The 15085-nt window shown below is 47.4% G+C and overlaps 1 protein-coding gene across 1 annotated transcript; it reads right to left on the bottom strand.

Moving 5' to 3' along the window:
* Positions 1-2951: 2951 nt before the first annotated feature.
* TRIB1 (tribbles pseudokinase 1) lies at positions 2952-8511 on the bottom strand. The gene is made up of 3 exons (XM_074887857.1): positions 8014-8511; positions 7289-7581; positions 2952-5209 (listed from the first exon to the last, which is right to left on the bottom strand). The coding sequence occupies exons 1-3, from the start codon at positions 8314-8316 to the stop codon at positions 4741-4743; spliced, it is 1065 nt and encodes a 354-aa protein (XP_074743958.1). The 5' UTR covers positions 8317-8511; the 3' UTR covers positions 2952-4740.
* Between the last annotated feature and the right edge of the window lie 6574 nt (positions 8512-15085).

Raw genomic sequence — 15085 nt, 5'->3', positions numbered from 1 at the left:
GTTTGCATTTGACAGAATGTAATTGATACTTCGGCTGCTCCAGCTTCAAAGCCAAATTAGGAAATGAAGTGCTGCACATTAGCTTGTTTAGCTGGTTAAATACTGTAAATAAATACATACAGGGCAATGAAAACTAATGAGTTTTCTTTAAGGCATTTTCTAAATAGCTGGCTTCATAAAAAAAATTAAAAAATGTTCCTGCTGTGAACTCATATCCTGAAGGATTTGTCGTTTTGCTGCAACAAAAATTGATCCTGGCTGAAATCTGAACTCTGGATTTCACTTGGAGAACAGGATTTTGCAAGTTATGGGGGAATCATGGTAAGAACTGTTGCAAATTTCACAGTACTTTTACCAACAATAGTTCAGAGAGATGTTGCATTTAACAAAGCCATTTTTTGCAAGGGATTAGTTCAGACATGGTTACGTGTCAAGCTCTTCTTAATGCTTGCTAGGAAAACACGTTTGTAAGAAGCATTTGCATAGGATATTTCTTTGTGCTGCTAAATCTGTGCAGTTCCATAATGCTAAACGTTGGGGTTTTTCCCTGACAGCATGCAATAGCATGAAAAAAAATGGAAAAAAAAAATCCACTTCTGTATAAAGAGATAGTCTGAAGAGATTTGCTTGACAGAATACACTCAGCACTGATTGAATAAAATGTGTTTTTCAGGTTATCTCTCAGCCCTACCCTCAGTGCATTAAAGTAGAGCTAGAGAAGAGCATTGCACCAGCTTTGTGATCCAGCCAAGTGCAGTGAATCTTTGTCTTGTACATCTGTATAAAAAAATGTTCTTTTCCCCCCTTTCTTTCATAAATAATACATTGATGCAGAAGTGCCTTTGACCAGCTTGAAGGTGTTCTCCCAAAATCAGGGCACTGAACCTCTACAAATCCTTAATTAACTGCAAATAACCTCAGCAGTATCACCTGCCTGGCAAAGAGATGTTGACCTTAAACCTGAAATTGCTGAGCTGGCTGTTTTACCTGGTGCTTTAAGAGGATGCTGATTTATAAATTCTGCTGTGCTACTTTAAAAGAAAATTACTGAACTGATGCTTAAAATGCAGCTAAAGTATCAAGAGTTGATAAGAGTATATATTTAGGATGTAAGATCTATCCTGAATGGGAGGTGGCTTGATGCTCGTTTAGGATGGAACCCAGGATGTTGTGAAAAGCCTCAACTTTTCTTGTGTTTTTAGCAATAAAGTGAGGAGGACTGAAGGCTTCCAGCACTTTTCAGAGAGGCCAGAAATATCTTACAACTTTAAGATGAAAATGGTGACCAGGTCTGAGAAATACGTAAGAGATTCATATAGTCCTCATCCAAAAGGACCATTTAAAAATAGACAAATTATGACTCTCTCAAAAAGAAATGTATGCATTGCATAAATCAAAGTTCTCACACCCACCATCAACGTTTAATCACTTAATATGCTGGTTCTTTCAACATGCTCTGAAACTTTGTATACAATAATACAAACGATGGGGTTACGAAGCAATAGCAATTTATTCTGCTGTACAAACGGATGTTGCATTATAATCCCTAAAGCAACACAGAGGCTGTTTGCAGATGTTACTACAATTTGGCGTTTATTTTAATTGCTCTGCAGCGTAGCTCATGTGAAATAAAGTCATAGGATGACCTACACATTCACCCACTAAGGGTGACTTAACTGCAAGTGGAGAAAAAAAAAGAAGTGTTTTGAAAGTTTTCAAGGGTTCACTAAAACACAAACCTCCTGCAGTTGTTTTAAAAGGATGCATCAGGGCTTCTGTCCAAGCCCAAAAGCATGGTAGGGCAGGGGGTAATTTAATCAGCCAGGCTATGTGGTGTATGTATTTTTACAAGTCTTGCAAGAATAACATCAGTAAAGTAACTTGAGATATTTTGGTGTCTGACATTCACTCAGCAAGTGCTAAGAAAATATGCTTACTGCACAGATTGCTGGTTTCTCAGAGTGGGAGTCAAGGTGCCTAATTAAAGTCAGTGCACTTTGGTTTATCACTGACCAGGTCCCTGTTCCCTCCTTTTGTCCTTCCACTCCCCTTCTAAAAGCAAAATTCTTTTCAAAGTTGCTTCTGCTCAAAAAGCTGCCTGGAAGCAGTTGCTCTGGTGAACAGATTTCAAGCAAAAGGACAAAGTTAAACATGAGGCAAAGTATAAATAAAAATCAAGACTCTCTTCCTCCTCCTCTCTACTTGTGAGCGATGATCTCACCGCTCCGGGTGGATTACAAGGGTGGCTTGATCTCTTTCAGGAAAGCACATTCTCTAACCTTGATACTGCTGCTATTTATACTCCTCTCTTCTTGCCACAAAGGAAAGCAGCTCTAATAATCTTTGCCTTCGTTTTTAACAGGAGCACCAGGTGGCCTCCGCAATGCCTCCAAGCAGGGGGTCAGGGGTCAAGGCCCTGCCCACTGACTCCGGCTCCCTGTTAAAGCCAGTGCTCTCGACCACTGTCTCTGCTCCTGGCTGCTCCTGAGACACCTGAGATCTGATTTTCCACTGGCTTGAGCATCACATTGCCACGCACACAGGTGCAGGGTGACAGCCTTGCAGTGCCATAGCATTTTCTGCTCCCGGGGCAGAGATGGAAATAAATGCACATGCTGAAAGGCAGTAGGGCTTCTGAAGTTCAGAGGAGAGCTGTAACTCCTCTCCCCCTTGTTTATCAGATGAACAGGATACCCCGTTTCACACAGCTCTGGGGACATGTCAGGCCCTTTCCACCCCTCAAAAAGCAGTAGCCATCCCCTGTCCCCACTCATCTCTATGGGGATTCCCCCTGGGCAGAGCTGGGGGAGTCAGGGCTCAGACCCCAGCAGCTCAGGCACAATGAGGCATGTATAGGGACCTCTTTTATGCGAAACCCCATTTTTTCAGATTAAACCAAACATATTCAAGTTGCATTCCCCTCGAGGCATCGCAAGAAATAGGGACAAACATTATGAAACCAAGTTTATTAAAACTTTCTACAAGTCAGACTTTATCATCCAGCTTTCCACATACGTATACATATTTACAAGTTGGACATAGTGTTTTTAGCTTTTCTGGCAGAGTTTTCTACCAATATATACAAATGTACTGTTTTTCATAGAAGGGTTAAACTGTATCACAGATACAAATGTCAAGCAATCATGAGAGGTTTAGTGCAACGGAGAGCTATAGTGCCCTGCTCTTAATGCTCATGATTCTGTCAAGTTAGTATTGCCAACAATAATTCACATTAAATTGCTCTTCGACACCTCTTATTAGGACAAACAAAGTACAACAAAACAAGAAAACAAAACCCCAAACAGTAAGGTATGTACAAAGTACACAGTCCATGAGGTATACATGGTATTCTCGCAACGCGTGGTGAGCCTGCAGCTTGCCGGGGGTTAACCCTTAAAATTACTTCACTCAAACTGTGCCGTGTCAGGGATGTGCGTTACCCACTTCACGGCCATTTCAGAAGCCACACTCTCACCTAAGGAGAATGGACATCTCTTTGCATAAGCCACTGGACACAAATGTCAAACAAAGCAGTAATTTTAGGCAGGACTAAGCTTTACTTACCCCCAACCCAGGAAGCTAATGATTTAGATATATTCATTATCCACGCACATTGGAAAGACTATGAATAATCATGCAGAAAAAAAAAAATTAAGGGAAAAAAAATGTAGCCAGAGGCAAACATACCTGAATAATCAACTAAGGGCGTATGGAGATTTTACTCTTAAGACTAACATTTGGGGGGGGGTGGGGGGGGGGAAGAGGGAAGAGGAGAGGGGATGTGATGTTTTTAAGAGTTGAGCCTGTAGGAAAACACGACCATGTTTACATGTACTGTACAAGATACCCCTTATTGTTTTCCAAGGGAAGGCGCCCCAGCCGATAGTGTTACGGTTTGGTAAACGGATATGTTTTGGCACTCAGAGCTAACGAGACCTGCTACTTGACAAGCTCGCTGAGGGCATAAAGTTATATAGGCTACACCATGGTAACGCAAGGCTTAAGTCTATTTAAAATGCTTTCCCGGTCAGTGAATGGAATTGGAGGGGATCCGGCTGAGAGATCCACCAGTTTCTGCTTCAGAAAGAGCCACAGCAGTGATTTGTCTTACAGGTGGATCTAGGAGCTTCATGCCTCTGAAAGCAACATCAGCTGGAGGAGCAGCAGCAAGCAGGCAGCTGGCCGTGGCAGGCGAAGACCTCCTTCTCTCATTGAAGTGTGCTTACAGTCAGAAAGCTACTTTGCAAGCCAGCTGGTGTGGCATGCTGAGTCGATTCCCCTTTTTAGCCATTTCTGTCAGATTTGCTCAGTTAGAGGCACGTCTCGTGCCCCCCACCCCCTATGCATCGCGGCCAGGGCTCCGCACCCCTGTAGCCACCGCAGGAAAGCAGACGGGGCTGCCTTTCGGTCTCACACCTTGCCAGCCATAAGACTCTGCAGCCAAGATGTGGCCAGTTACACAGGTGGAGGATGCGGGAGGCAGGAGAAAAGCCAGGCAGCTCTCACGAAGCTGCACGGGTCCTCCAGGGCTGGCGGGATGGACCTACCAGCAGAGCAAGAGGATGAAACTCTGAGTATGCTCAGGGAGCGGAGATCTATGGGTTGGCATTTATTTTAAACAAGGTCACTTTTCTGACCATACTGGCACTTTAAGATGCTGTTGAGTTTGCAAATGTGGAAAAATGAAACCCTACGAAGATGCCGGAGGTGAGAACCGCCAAGGTTTTGGAGATTTCAGGGTTAGCAGAAGAAGGAACTAATATCATCACTGTCTCCGTGGTATTCTGGAACAATCTGATCCGAAGTTCCCGTCTCCTGGTCTGTATATCCAGGCTCCAAGACTGCCTCGAACCAAGGATGAAGCAAGATCTCTGGAGCGGTGAGTCTTTCAGAGGGCTCCCGCCGCAGGAGGCTGCGGATGAGGCATCGGGCTTTGGGGGAGACATGGTCAGGAATACAGAACTGTCCACGCCGGATTTTGGAAAACAGAGTGCTAGGGTCCGAGTCATGGAAGGGATAGCGTCCCACCAGCAGAGTATAGAGCATCACTCCCAAACTCCACACGTCAGCCGATTTTCCAGAGTAAGTCCCCGTTGTGTTTAGGATCTCAGGGCTGACGTACGCTGGGCAGCCGTGCTTGTCTGAGAGCGCATCGTCTTCGCCTTTGATGATGTGTGTGTCTTCCAGGCTCTCCAGCCGCAGCTGAGTCCTGGGGAGGACAGGAGAGGAAGCCACAGGTTAAAAATAGCAACACCCAGGCACAAGTGAGCACGGCAAGCCCCCTGCCACAGCAGCGCCCGCTCCCCTTCTCACACTGGCATAAAGGAAAGTAAACACTTTTTAATTTGCAGCAGGGAAGTTGCCTGGGCTCGTGTAATGCACACACAGCTACGTGCATCAGGTAGGAACCCAGCGACGCATGCTTATTTTATTTACTGAGGATTTTAACAACACAGAGGGCTCTCGAGGAACACCAGCAAGTCACCTTCTATCTATGCAGGTTGCACTGCAACTGCAGGGGGTTAATTGGTTACAATACATTGTACACGCCGCTATCTGCGGTTCAGGCTTTCAGCAAACAGCGCCCAGTGCGTGATTTTGCAAATTGCAACGTCCAGCTCCCTTCCGCGCTTGCAGGGACCATAATCTCTCCCGAGTTTTGTATTTTATTTTTTAAATTTATTTTTTAACTGTTCTTGTTTTTGCCTTTCTGGAGGGTACCACAGCACCCGCCACCTCCCGGGTGGCGATGGGTCCACCCTGACCTCCTCTTTCAGGGGGGAAAGAGGGGCTTCGCATCGGCAAGGAAGCCATCGAGCGTGCCTGGAAGGTCTCTGCGCTGCCTTGCAGCCCGCTGGGGTGTCGCTGCCTTGGCTGCAGCCTGTCCTCAGCGTGACCTCGTCAAATACCCATTGGTTCTGCAAACGGAAAATATGACTCAACGCGAACCGTGGGCCCGGGATTGGCTGCAGGAGCCCTGAAACTGCACCTGTGCCGGAGAGCCCGAGTCCGCCTGCCATTGCTTAACCCTCTTCTTGCCAAATGGGATGCACATGACACTTGCCTGTGCAACGCATTATTTCCAAATGAGCGAGACTGTGTGCAATGTAACATTTCAACAAATGTTTCATCTTCTTATGGGCGGGAAAAGCTGCAATAGTTTCCTTCAAAGGAATTACTTTCTTTGCATGTCAACATATGGTTGTTTCTGTTTAAGAGGGGCAGTGCTGGTTAATTTTCTTATCTTTACAAACGATATCCTGGAGAAGCCCAGTTAAAAAAAAAAACCAACGCATTTTCTTCTGCTTCAGTAATATCACCTCCAGTTTCATCAGATTAAGTACAACTACGTTACAGCTTTTAGTTATTTTTTTAGCTTTCCACTGGGTAAGCAGCTAGTCAGAGTCAGTTTTGCTGATTAAAAATGTATTTCTGGCTCTGCCATGTGTGGTGAGGCACTGCAGGAGCAGCAAACACTCCAGGGAAATACTGAATTATTTCCCTAATCTAAATTTAACAACTAGATTCTAGATCTCCTCTCTATAAACCTAGGCTTTAGGCTAAGTTTTACCAAAGTGCTTTTCTTCGGTGCAGGGTTCCCAAAACAGTATTTAACCATGTCCCACCTTCCCTCCTGTGCGTGCCGACATCCCCAGGCACACGGGGCACGGAAAGCACTGCCATCGGTAGTGGAGGAAGGATAAAAGCCTCAAAGGACACAGCTGGTCTTTCGTTAGCAGCGTAACCCTGATCAGCAGGGGATTTCAGCAAGGAGACCCTTCCTGAGCGCTGCAGCTCTGCTGTGGCCACGGGGCAGCTCTCCTGGGTGCAAGGAGGAACGAGAGCTCCAGCTCCTCACACCTCCCGCTCCCCCAGCCGGGCTGCTCCCCCTCGCCGGCACAACGCCTCGGCCTCCCTCCTCTCCTTCTCTCTGCCTTTGATTCATTTTACACTGAATGAGTGGCACACATGACATCTTCTGGCGCTAATGAGCATCCGAACTATCGTCCTTTTGTCTACCAGCAGGTTTCACTGAACTTCTGCTGAATGAGAGGAAGCTCCCGGCGAGCTTCCTCCCTTTCATCAGCCGAGATCCAACTACGAGTAAGTGCGTACCAGTTAGATCCATGACCTACTACACACACGTGATGGAGACCGATTTGGATCGCTCGCTGGTGATGCCAGGCTGACATGGCTGTTTCCCCTCCCTGGGATGCTTTTTGCATCTCTGGATGTGGCATTCCTCCCTCCCCACTCACCCCATGGCTGGCTGGTGACAACCGCTTACCTTTCTTCATTAGAGAAGACAAATTTCCTGAGCTTGAGGTCACCAAGTACGATGGCCGACTGGTGGCAGTGAGCTACAGCGGAGACGATCTGCTTAAACAGCCGGGCAGCCTCCTCTTCCCTCAGCCTCTTGCAGCTCCTCACATAGGAGTGCATGTCCCCAAAGTCCTTTTCAAAGAACACATAGGCCTTGGTGTCCCCGAGGATAACTTCGACGACCCCAGTGATGTTTCTGTGCGACGGCAGCTGAATGTAAGGCCGGATCTTGTCCTGGTAGTGTTTGAGGGGGAACACCTGTAAAGAGGAAATTAAACCGAAATTCATTCTCAAGGGCGTTGAAAGCAGCCGCTCGCGTAGCGACTCTCCCCAAACAATGACGAGGGAGCTGGAGGGGAGCCAGGGCTCAGCAGGAGCGCCGTTCAAAGCGGTTACCGAGACCCTGTTCATTTTATATTGAAAGGGGGGGAACAAAAAAAAAAAGATAAAACAAACCGCTATCCCCAAAGCCTTTTGGGGAAGGTACTCCGAGGTAACCCGGAGTTACAGCTGACTCTCAGCGCATGTAAATCCCCACCGGCGGCGGGCCGGGCACTTCTAACCGGGGAGGGTGTTTTGCAAGGCTCTCCCCGGGTCGAGCGGTTACGCGGCGCTGAAGAACACCGGGAGAATCCCGAATTCCGCGGCCCCCCCCCCCGACAATCCGCGCCCGCGGAACCCCGCGCTCACCTTGCAGCGCAGCTCCCGGCCCGAGCTGACGCTCAGCGCCCTCGACACCTGCTCTCGCTCGGCCAGCGGCAGCAGCAGGTACGAGGCGATCAGGCTGGGGCCCGCCGCCCCCCCGCCGGCGGGAGACGCGGGGGCACAGGGCGAGCCGGGGGCGCTGAGGCAGTCCGGGGGGCCGCAGTCGGCGAGGCGAGGGCACTTGGCGGCCGGCGCTTCCTCGGCGGAGCCGTCGTGGAGCGGCGGGAGCCGCTTGGCCGGGGCGCTGCGGCAGCGGGCGGCCGGCAGCAGGGGCGCGGGGCGGCTCATGGGGGGAGCGGGCGCGGGCGCGGAGCTAGAGGCGGGCGGTACGCGCTTGGCGCATCCCTTCGCGCTCCCCGCCGAAACCTCGGGCTGTGTCCACCATCTGCTGCCGACTCCGCGCTAAAGTAGTTGGAGGCTTTAAAAAAAAAAAAAAAAAAAAAAAATTAAAAAAAAAAAAAGTGAGTCTCCTCCTCCTGGTCCTGACGCACGGGGAAATGGGAGGAGGGAGGCTCAGACACGCCTGCTCCGCTCCGCGCCGCTCCGCCCGCTGCTTGCCGCGCCCCCGGCCCCAGCGGGTCACGGAGCCGAGCGGGGCGGCGGGTCCCTAGGACTGCGTGACCCTCTGGGGCCGGGGGCGCGGCGGGGACCCCCCCCCCCCCCCCCGCCCGGCTCTGGAGCAAGGTCATCTCATGTCCGAGTCCTGAGGATGGCAGCGCTTGGGGGTCACCCCTTCGCTTTTGGGGTTCACCCCAGGCAAGGCCAACGTGCTCCCAGAAGCCTCCACCACCCGCTTGTAAGCACAAAGATCGAGGCAGGGAGAGTTTCTTAGCATAGCCGAGCTTTAATAAAGTCCCCAGCACTGGAGAATGAGCATCTCTTCTGCAAAGGCAGCCCTGGAAATGCCAGCAGCGGGTTTACCCATGACCGGCGGGTGCTGCTGGGAAACGGTGCCAGAAATTTCAAATGCCTCTGTAGTGCTTTTGAGACAGCATCGCCTCGTGCGAGGTGTAAGAACAAGAAGCTAAGCCAAGCTAATTGTGGAGGGAGACCCTGCCTAGCTCCATTCCCAGGAGCTTCTCCTTTATAAATTTGCCACAGCTTCTCCCCAGCCCCAATTCTTGCTTTTCACTAATCACTAATTAACCATCATTCACCCCAGTGTTTGCATCACGAAGCTGTTGTGTATTTACCACCCTTCGTTCACAAGCATGGACTTAACATGCACCATCAGAAATACTTTGCATTGGGTGTTTCCCCTGTTAAAACTCAGCTCTCCCTAAAAGGAATAGCAGGGAGAGCAAGCAGCAGCTGAAGTGACCTGTGAGGAGCAGAGAATCGAGCTCAGCAGCCACCATCGGGCTCAGAAGTGTGGGTTTAAAGGAAGAGTAAATAGATTTGCAGCCAGGACTGTTAGTAAACAGAAGAAAAATGAGAGAAAACCAGACAACAAATCATCCCTGGAAAAAATGCAGACAGCTGTAGTTTTGACAAGAGTGCTTCAGAGGGAAACTCTCCAGCTTTTCTGTTTACATATATGCAAATTTTCTGTAATTCAGTGCTGAGGCTTCCCTAATAACACAGGAAGCCTGCGCTTGGTTATTCTGTAGGATCAGTTCCTATCCTGTCTCGGTTTCCCCAACCCTGGTATGTTCAAGCAGCAGAGAGGGCCCAGGATGCGCCCCCCCCCCCCCCCAGCTCTGAAGCCCGTGGTGCCACGCGTGCAGGTATTCGCTCAGATTCCTGATAGATAACTGCACGGCAAACCCGTGCATGCCTTCAGCTACTTCTAGTGTATTTTAAGAAACACATGAAACTCTTGTGCGGGATGACTCATAGCATAGCAGTCCCATTAATGCATTTAAACATAAAATGCATATGCCATAAAGGGATATCCCAGGGCCTGCATTTTCCTTTTCTTTTTTTTTTTCCCCCCCCCAGAAATACAATTCCGTTAATGTCTGCAGATTGTTTCAGAGCAATTCACCACAAGTCTCAGAGCATGCTATTTTATTTCGTTCCTCTCATAGGTAAAACATGCACGACTATCCATCAGACCTTTGTTTTACTTTTCCCTTCCTGGAAGTTTTATGATTGGGATGCTGCTGCCAGGCGAATGTGTGGATTCTTCCTACATCTGAGATAGTGCGAGGTGAGGGGGGTGTCAGTGCTGTTGGGGACAGGGGAAGGGTGTAGACACATCAAAATAGCAATGGACCTGCATAAATGTACTCACAGGCATTATTAGTGTGTAACAGCATCCTCAGTAGCTCTCTCAGGCTGAGATGCAGTGTGAGCAGGAGTGAAGATGTCAGTGTAAAAACCAAGTGGTGCACCTGGGATAAGTGTGTGTCTTTGGTCCTCACCCTCCTGAAGATCCCCTCTCTCAGCTCCTGTGCCAGCTCACTGTCCCCACTGAGGAGAAGGGTCATACCGAGCATCCATTTGCACAAATCCTTGGAAGCTGTATCCTTCGCCTTTCCAGCCTCCCACCCATTTAAAGCCTCCACAGCTGGTCCCTTCATGCTGGTCCTATGCCACCAGGACCAGCACAGGTGCTTGGCTCAGGCTACTGGCAGCCAAAGTGGGGATGGCACCCACTGGTCCTTAAGAAGGGCAAAAAGCCCCCTCGTCATCCTGTCCTCCCCAAAAACCATCTGGGGTGTGAGAGGAGAGCAGAGCGCAGAGGTACACACAGCATTGCACCCCACAGTTCTGCCACGGGCTCCTGGTGTCTGGGCAGCCTCTTCTCATGGGGATTCCCCAGATTTCACACTTTGTGGGGGCGTCCCAGTTAACTGGAGCACAGAAACTGGGTGTGCAGTCCCCAGAGGTCAGGAAAGGGTAAGGCCTGGGCAATTCATCCCAGAAGTGCTGGTGGGTACCCTCTCCCAGCTGACTGTGAGATGAACCCAAGCTTAAATCCCCCAGGTGTCCGGTCTTTACAAAATGGGGGCAGTTCTTTACAGTAGGAAACCTTCATTGCTTCTTTAAAATGCCTGGTATGCATTGAGGTGCTCAAAGCATTAATGAATAAACATGTAGTAGCAATTATTAACCAAATTAATAAACCTCACTACCTTATTCTCAGTCTTATGTTTTGGTATGGATCATAAGAAAAGGTCCACATCCAGACTCCTCTCCATCCCCACCAAATTCATTCCATCATGCAGAGCAGAGTAGTGATTCCCACTTTGGCGTTTCTGTTTTTTCTAATTTTGGCTGATCCCTAAAATGCAAAAAAAAAAGGGGATACCAAGGATGGTGTCTGATGACCTGCATGGCATGGCGCTTCTCAGAGGGTTGAAACTTGTCCTCCTTACCCATCTCCACACTTGCATGCAGGCCTGGTTCGGTTATGCAGAGAACAGGAGGAACTCCAGGAAGAGGTTTGTAAAGAATAGAAGAACTGTTGCAGCATTTCAGCATTAGAAGATTTTTGCAGAAGATGGGGCTACCACACTTCCCATAGCGGTCTCTTGTTCATTGTAGGTCACCCCACAGACTTTTAAGCATCCAGGCACATCTCCTGCATTAGTCTCCTGAAATCAAAAGCCATTGGGGGTCTTCCTTCTATGCCCTGCACAAGCCTTCATCATTCTATCTCCTCCTCCCCCAAAAAAGATTTTTTTGGGGCTACCTGCTTGGCATACATGAGACGAATACCAGCATGGCAATTCTCAGCTGTGCCTGCAGAATCTGAGTCTGAATGGCTTTATAGCCCTTCCAAATGAACCAAGGCAGTGTTACGCTTCTCCGATGGATAGCACTGTAAATCATTGCAGATCAGTGCAGAATTACACTTATGGACCTAACCTGGGGATAAAACATGGACTCTGTGGATGAGTCTTGCTACCCAGGTGCCAGAATAATGAACTGCTGTGAGCCAGCAGACTACAAGGAACCAAACACTCAGCCTTGGATGCTCCGACAGCAGTGCGGTACCAGTGAGGTGGGGCAGGGATGGCCTTTGGGAGTACAAATCAGTAGTCTGTGCTTGGCAGAGAACAACAGTGTGCAACAGGCACTTTTCAAATGCTAAGGAAGTCTGAGGAGCAGTGAAAGGATATTACAAAATCATTACAAAAAGTAGATTCTGCCTTGGAAAAGGATGGTCAAAGCAAGCAGGACTGCTTGCTGTCTCTCCTCTTCCTGGAGTCCCAACTGCGAGGCGAGGAGCTGGGGCTGGAGCAGAAACAAGATCCTGTGGGATGTGTATCACAGATCTGGCACGTCCCAGCAGAAGACTTGCCCAGCACAGATTTGCCAGAGCTGTGGCAAGCTGGATGTTGCTCTTCACATTTTTTCCTCTTTTTTAAGAGACAAGCAGCACTATTGCATCTGCTAGATGAAGATTTAAGAATCCAGAATTTCTGGTGGTCAGGCATCACCATTCCCTTTTCCTGGCATATTATTTTGTTTAAGGGGAATTTTGTTATGTGGTACTCAAGCATCTACCTGTCTCACCCTCAGCCAGTGCCTACACTCACCTGATCGGCTGCTTTTCCTTAGATGCTCACAAAATTATCTCCACTGCTCCAGTTCTCTGACCCTTTATCTTTGTAACTAGAACAGCCAGAGGCAATGAGAATTGTGTAACCATCTCCCCACTTCCCAAGTGCTTGGGACAGGTCTGGTAACTTTGATAATATGTATCATGGGACACACAGAGTAAATCTCTACTAGATTAGGCCACTTATAAATAAACTGGCTGCTTGCTATGGGAAGAAATTAAAAAGTCATTATTTTAGTTATCAGATGAGAGAAGCGTGACACACAAATACTTCAGCTAATATTAATCTATCAGGCAAATGATGAAAAACAAATAACTTTATTTCACAAGTTATCTCAAGCCATGTAATGAAACTTAAACTACTGCTAGAATGAAAGGCAGCAATTTAAAACCAGCAGGTTGTCCATAATCTACTGGTGACAGAATCACCCTGCACAGACAGGACTCAAAGAGTAGTTGTGTGGTCAGGTGATAAAGAACTTAAAAGTAATGTTTTTTACAGCAGGCATGGCATCTGTGATAAACCCACAACCATCCTTAGACACCGTGGAACTCAGTGGCAGATTCACTGTTAAGATATAAAACACATGATGAGCATGTAGTGACATCAAAAGAAGGGCAAGGTAATGGTGTTCAGATGTCTCCCCTAAGCCCACACAGAAACTGCTCTGAGGGTTGCTGTTGCTAGGAACTCTAAATAATTCCCTTTTGATAAGCCAGTTGTTACCAAATCCAAGGAATCTCATGTGCAACACCTCTTGACTTTGTTCCTTTGTGGACTAAAGAGCATGAAGGCTTCTTCTGTTGCTTGAAAGACGTGTGAAGGTTCAGGTTTTAAACCTCAAATCCTGTTTTTATTTCAGAAGTTGATTGCACAAGCGGACAGTGAATGAGTGTCTCTCCATTTCCCTTGCGGTCAGAGAAGATCCTATTCATACTGAGTTTACAAGCAAACACTTCCTTTGGTAAGCTTCCCATGCAATTCAATTCATGTGTGTGCTTTCAAGCTCTGTCTTCTGGTCTGGACTAACATCAGAATAAGCGAGTGAGGCAGGCTCTCTTCTCAGCCCACCACAGCATTTTCTGCAGCATTTTGAAATGATGAAACACGCTGTGTTTTCTATACATTGCTGCACTCCTGTTAAGTCGCTGAGATTACTCATGCATCAAGAGGCTAAGCACATATATGGGTATCTACTGTACAATGTACACACATCCCAGAATTTTACTTGCCTAACAATCAATCTAATGCTTTTACTTCTTATAGTTACTGGCTGGCAGCCTAGAATTTGCTGGCACCTACACATAGGATTCTCCTCTGAGCATTGCTGTGACCACATCATGTCTTTCAAATAATATGTATTAACAGTAACTACTTTATGACCAGAAAATAAATCATTATTTATGGAAGGCTTGGAATTTTCAGTCAGTACTAGTCTGTACTTGTTGTGAGGAGCCATCAGCTTAAGGGTTCAGCTGTAGCAAGAGAAAGGAAGACCTGTCCTTGGGATATTCTAACATTTTCCTCTCCAGGAAGCCCCTTTCCTAGGTGCATCTTCTTCACTGTATAACAGAGTACCATTATGGAAATGTTCAGCTAATGGACCATTACGGAAATGTTCAGTTAATGGACCACATGGTACCTCAGGATCCACATGTGGAGATTTTTAGAGAAGGTGGAGATTAACATTCATGGAAAATGGCAGTGGAAGTTAATCAAGTTGTGCAGTGAATTCTAAGCTACTTTTGGCAACAATACTAGAGCTATTCTTGAGAAAAACGTCATGAGGTACTTGTGACCACAGGTAGGTAAGACCTTTGTCATCAGCCACTCATGAGGAAACATGAGTATGTCCAAGAGGACATTGTCTAAAATAAGGCAGTGTGTTGGCCTTGGCTGTTGAGTCATCGGTATCACTTCCTGCAGCCCCTGCTTTTGCTCCGGGTATTTCTCAAGGGAGCACTGACTTAGCCTAGTCTTTTTGATTCTTCTAGAATGAATAAGATCACAGCTCCGGAGCAGTAATGATGAATATGTCCTTGATTCAGAGGAATGTGCACTCCTTTTAGCACAAGTGTGCTAAATCTTCCATGAGATGTCTGCCTGATTAGTTTTTATCTTTACACGTCATGGCTGTAAAATAGTTGTAAAATGGAGAATTCTGCTTCACAGGAGGATCTGTTCGAGTGAGAGAGCTGTGTTAATGGCTTGTGCCTCGGGGTACCACTGAAAGCTGTTGCATTTGGATCTCTCTTGCCTTTTCTTTATTTTAATGTTTGATTAGATGTTTCTTTAATCACTCAAAATACTATGTGGAACTTCTGTTCGCTGGCAGAGACAGATTCTCACCAGGTTTCAGTGACAGACCCTTCTCAGCTACACTGAAGTTTGCTGCATTTGTAAAACACCTCTTAAGGAAAAGAAAAAGACCCAAACACCTCACCTCTGAGTTTCTGTCCTTAAATATTGTTGCAAAATGTCTGACGTCAAACAATGAGACACAAATTACCCTGTGAACTGTTAACATATGCCTGTTTACATAT

The sequence above is a fragment of the Strix uralensis genome, chromosome 1 (genome assembly GCF_047716275.1).
Source record: "Strix uralensis isolate ZFMK-TIS-50842 chromosome 1, bStrUra1, whole genome shotgun sequence".
Classification (NCBI taxonomy): domain Eukaryota; kingdom Metazoa; phylum Chordata; class Aves; order Strigiformes; family Strigidae; genus Strix; species Strix uralensis.
Note: the sequence above shows the minus strand (reverse complement) of the source record. Positions and strands in the feature narration are given on the sequence as shown.

Coding starts and splice junctions, on each gene's coding strand:
- TRIB1 (XM_074887857.1), bottom strand. CDS start 8,316: ATGAGCCGCCCCGCGCCCCTGCTGCCGGCCGCCCGCTGCCGCAGCGCC. Junction 7,582..8,013: donor GCCGGGAGCTGCGCTGCAAG/GTGAGCGCGGGG, acceptor TCCTCTTTACAG/GTGTTCCCCCTCAAACACTA. Junction 5,210..7,288: donor GTCTTCTCTAATGAAGAAAG/GTAAGCGGTTGT, acceptor TGTCCTCCCCAG/GACTCAGCTGCGGCTGGAGA.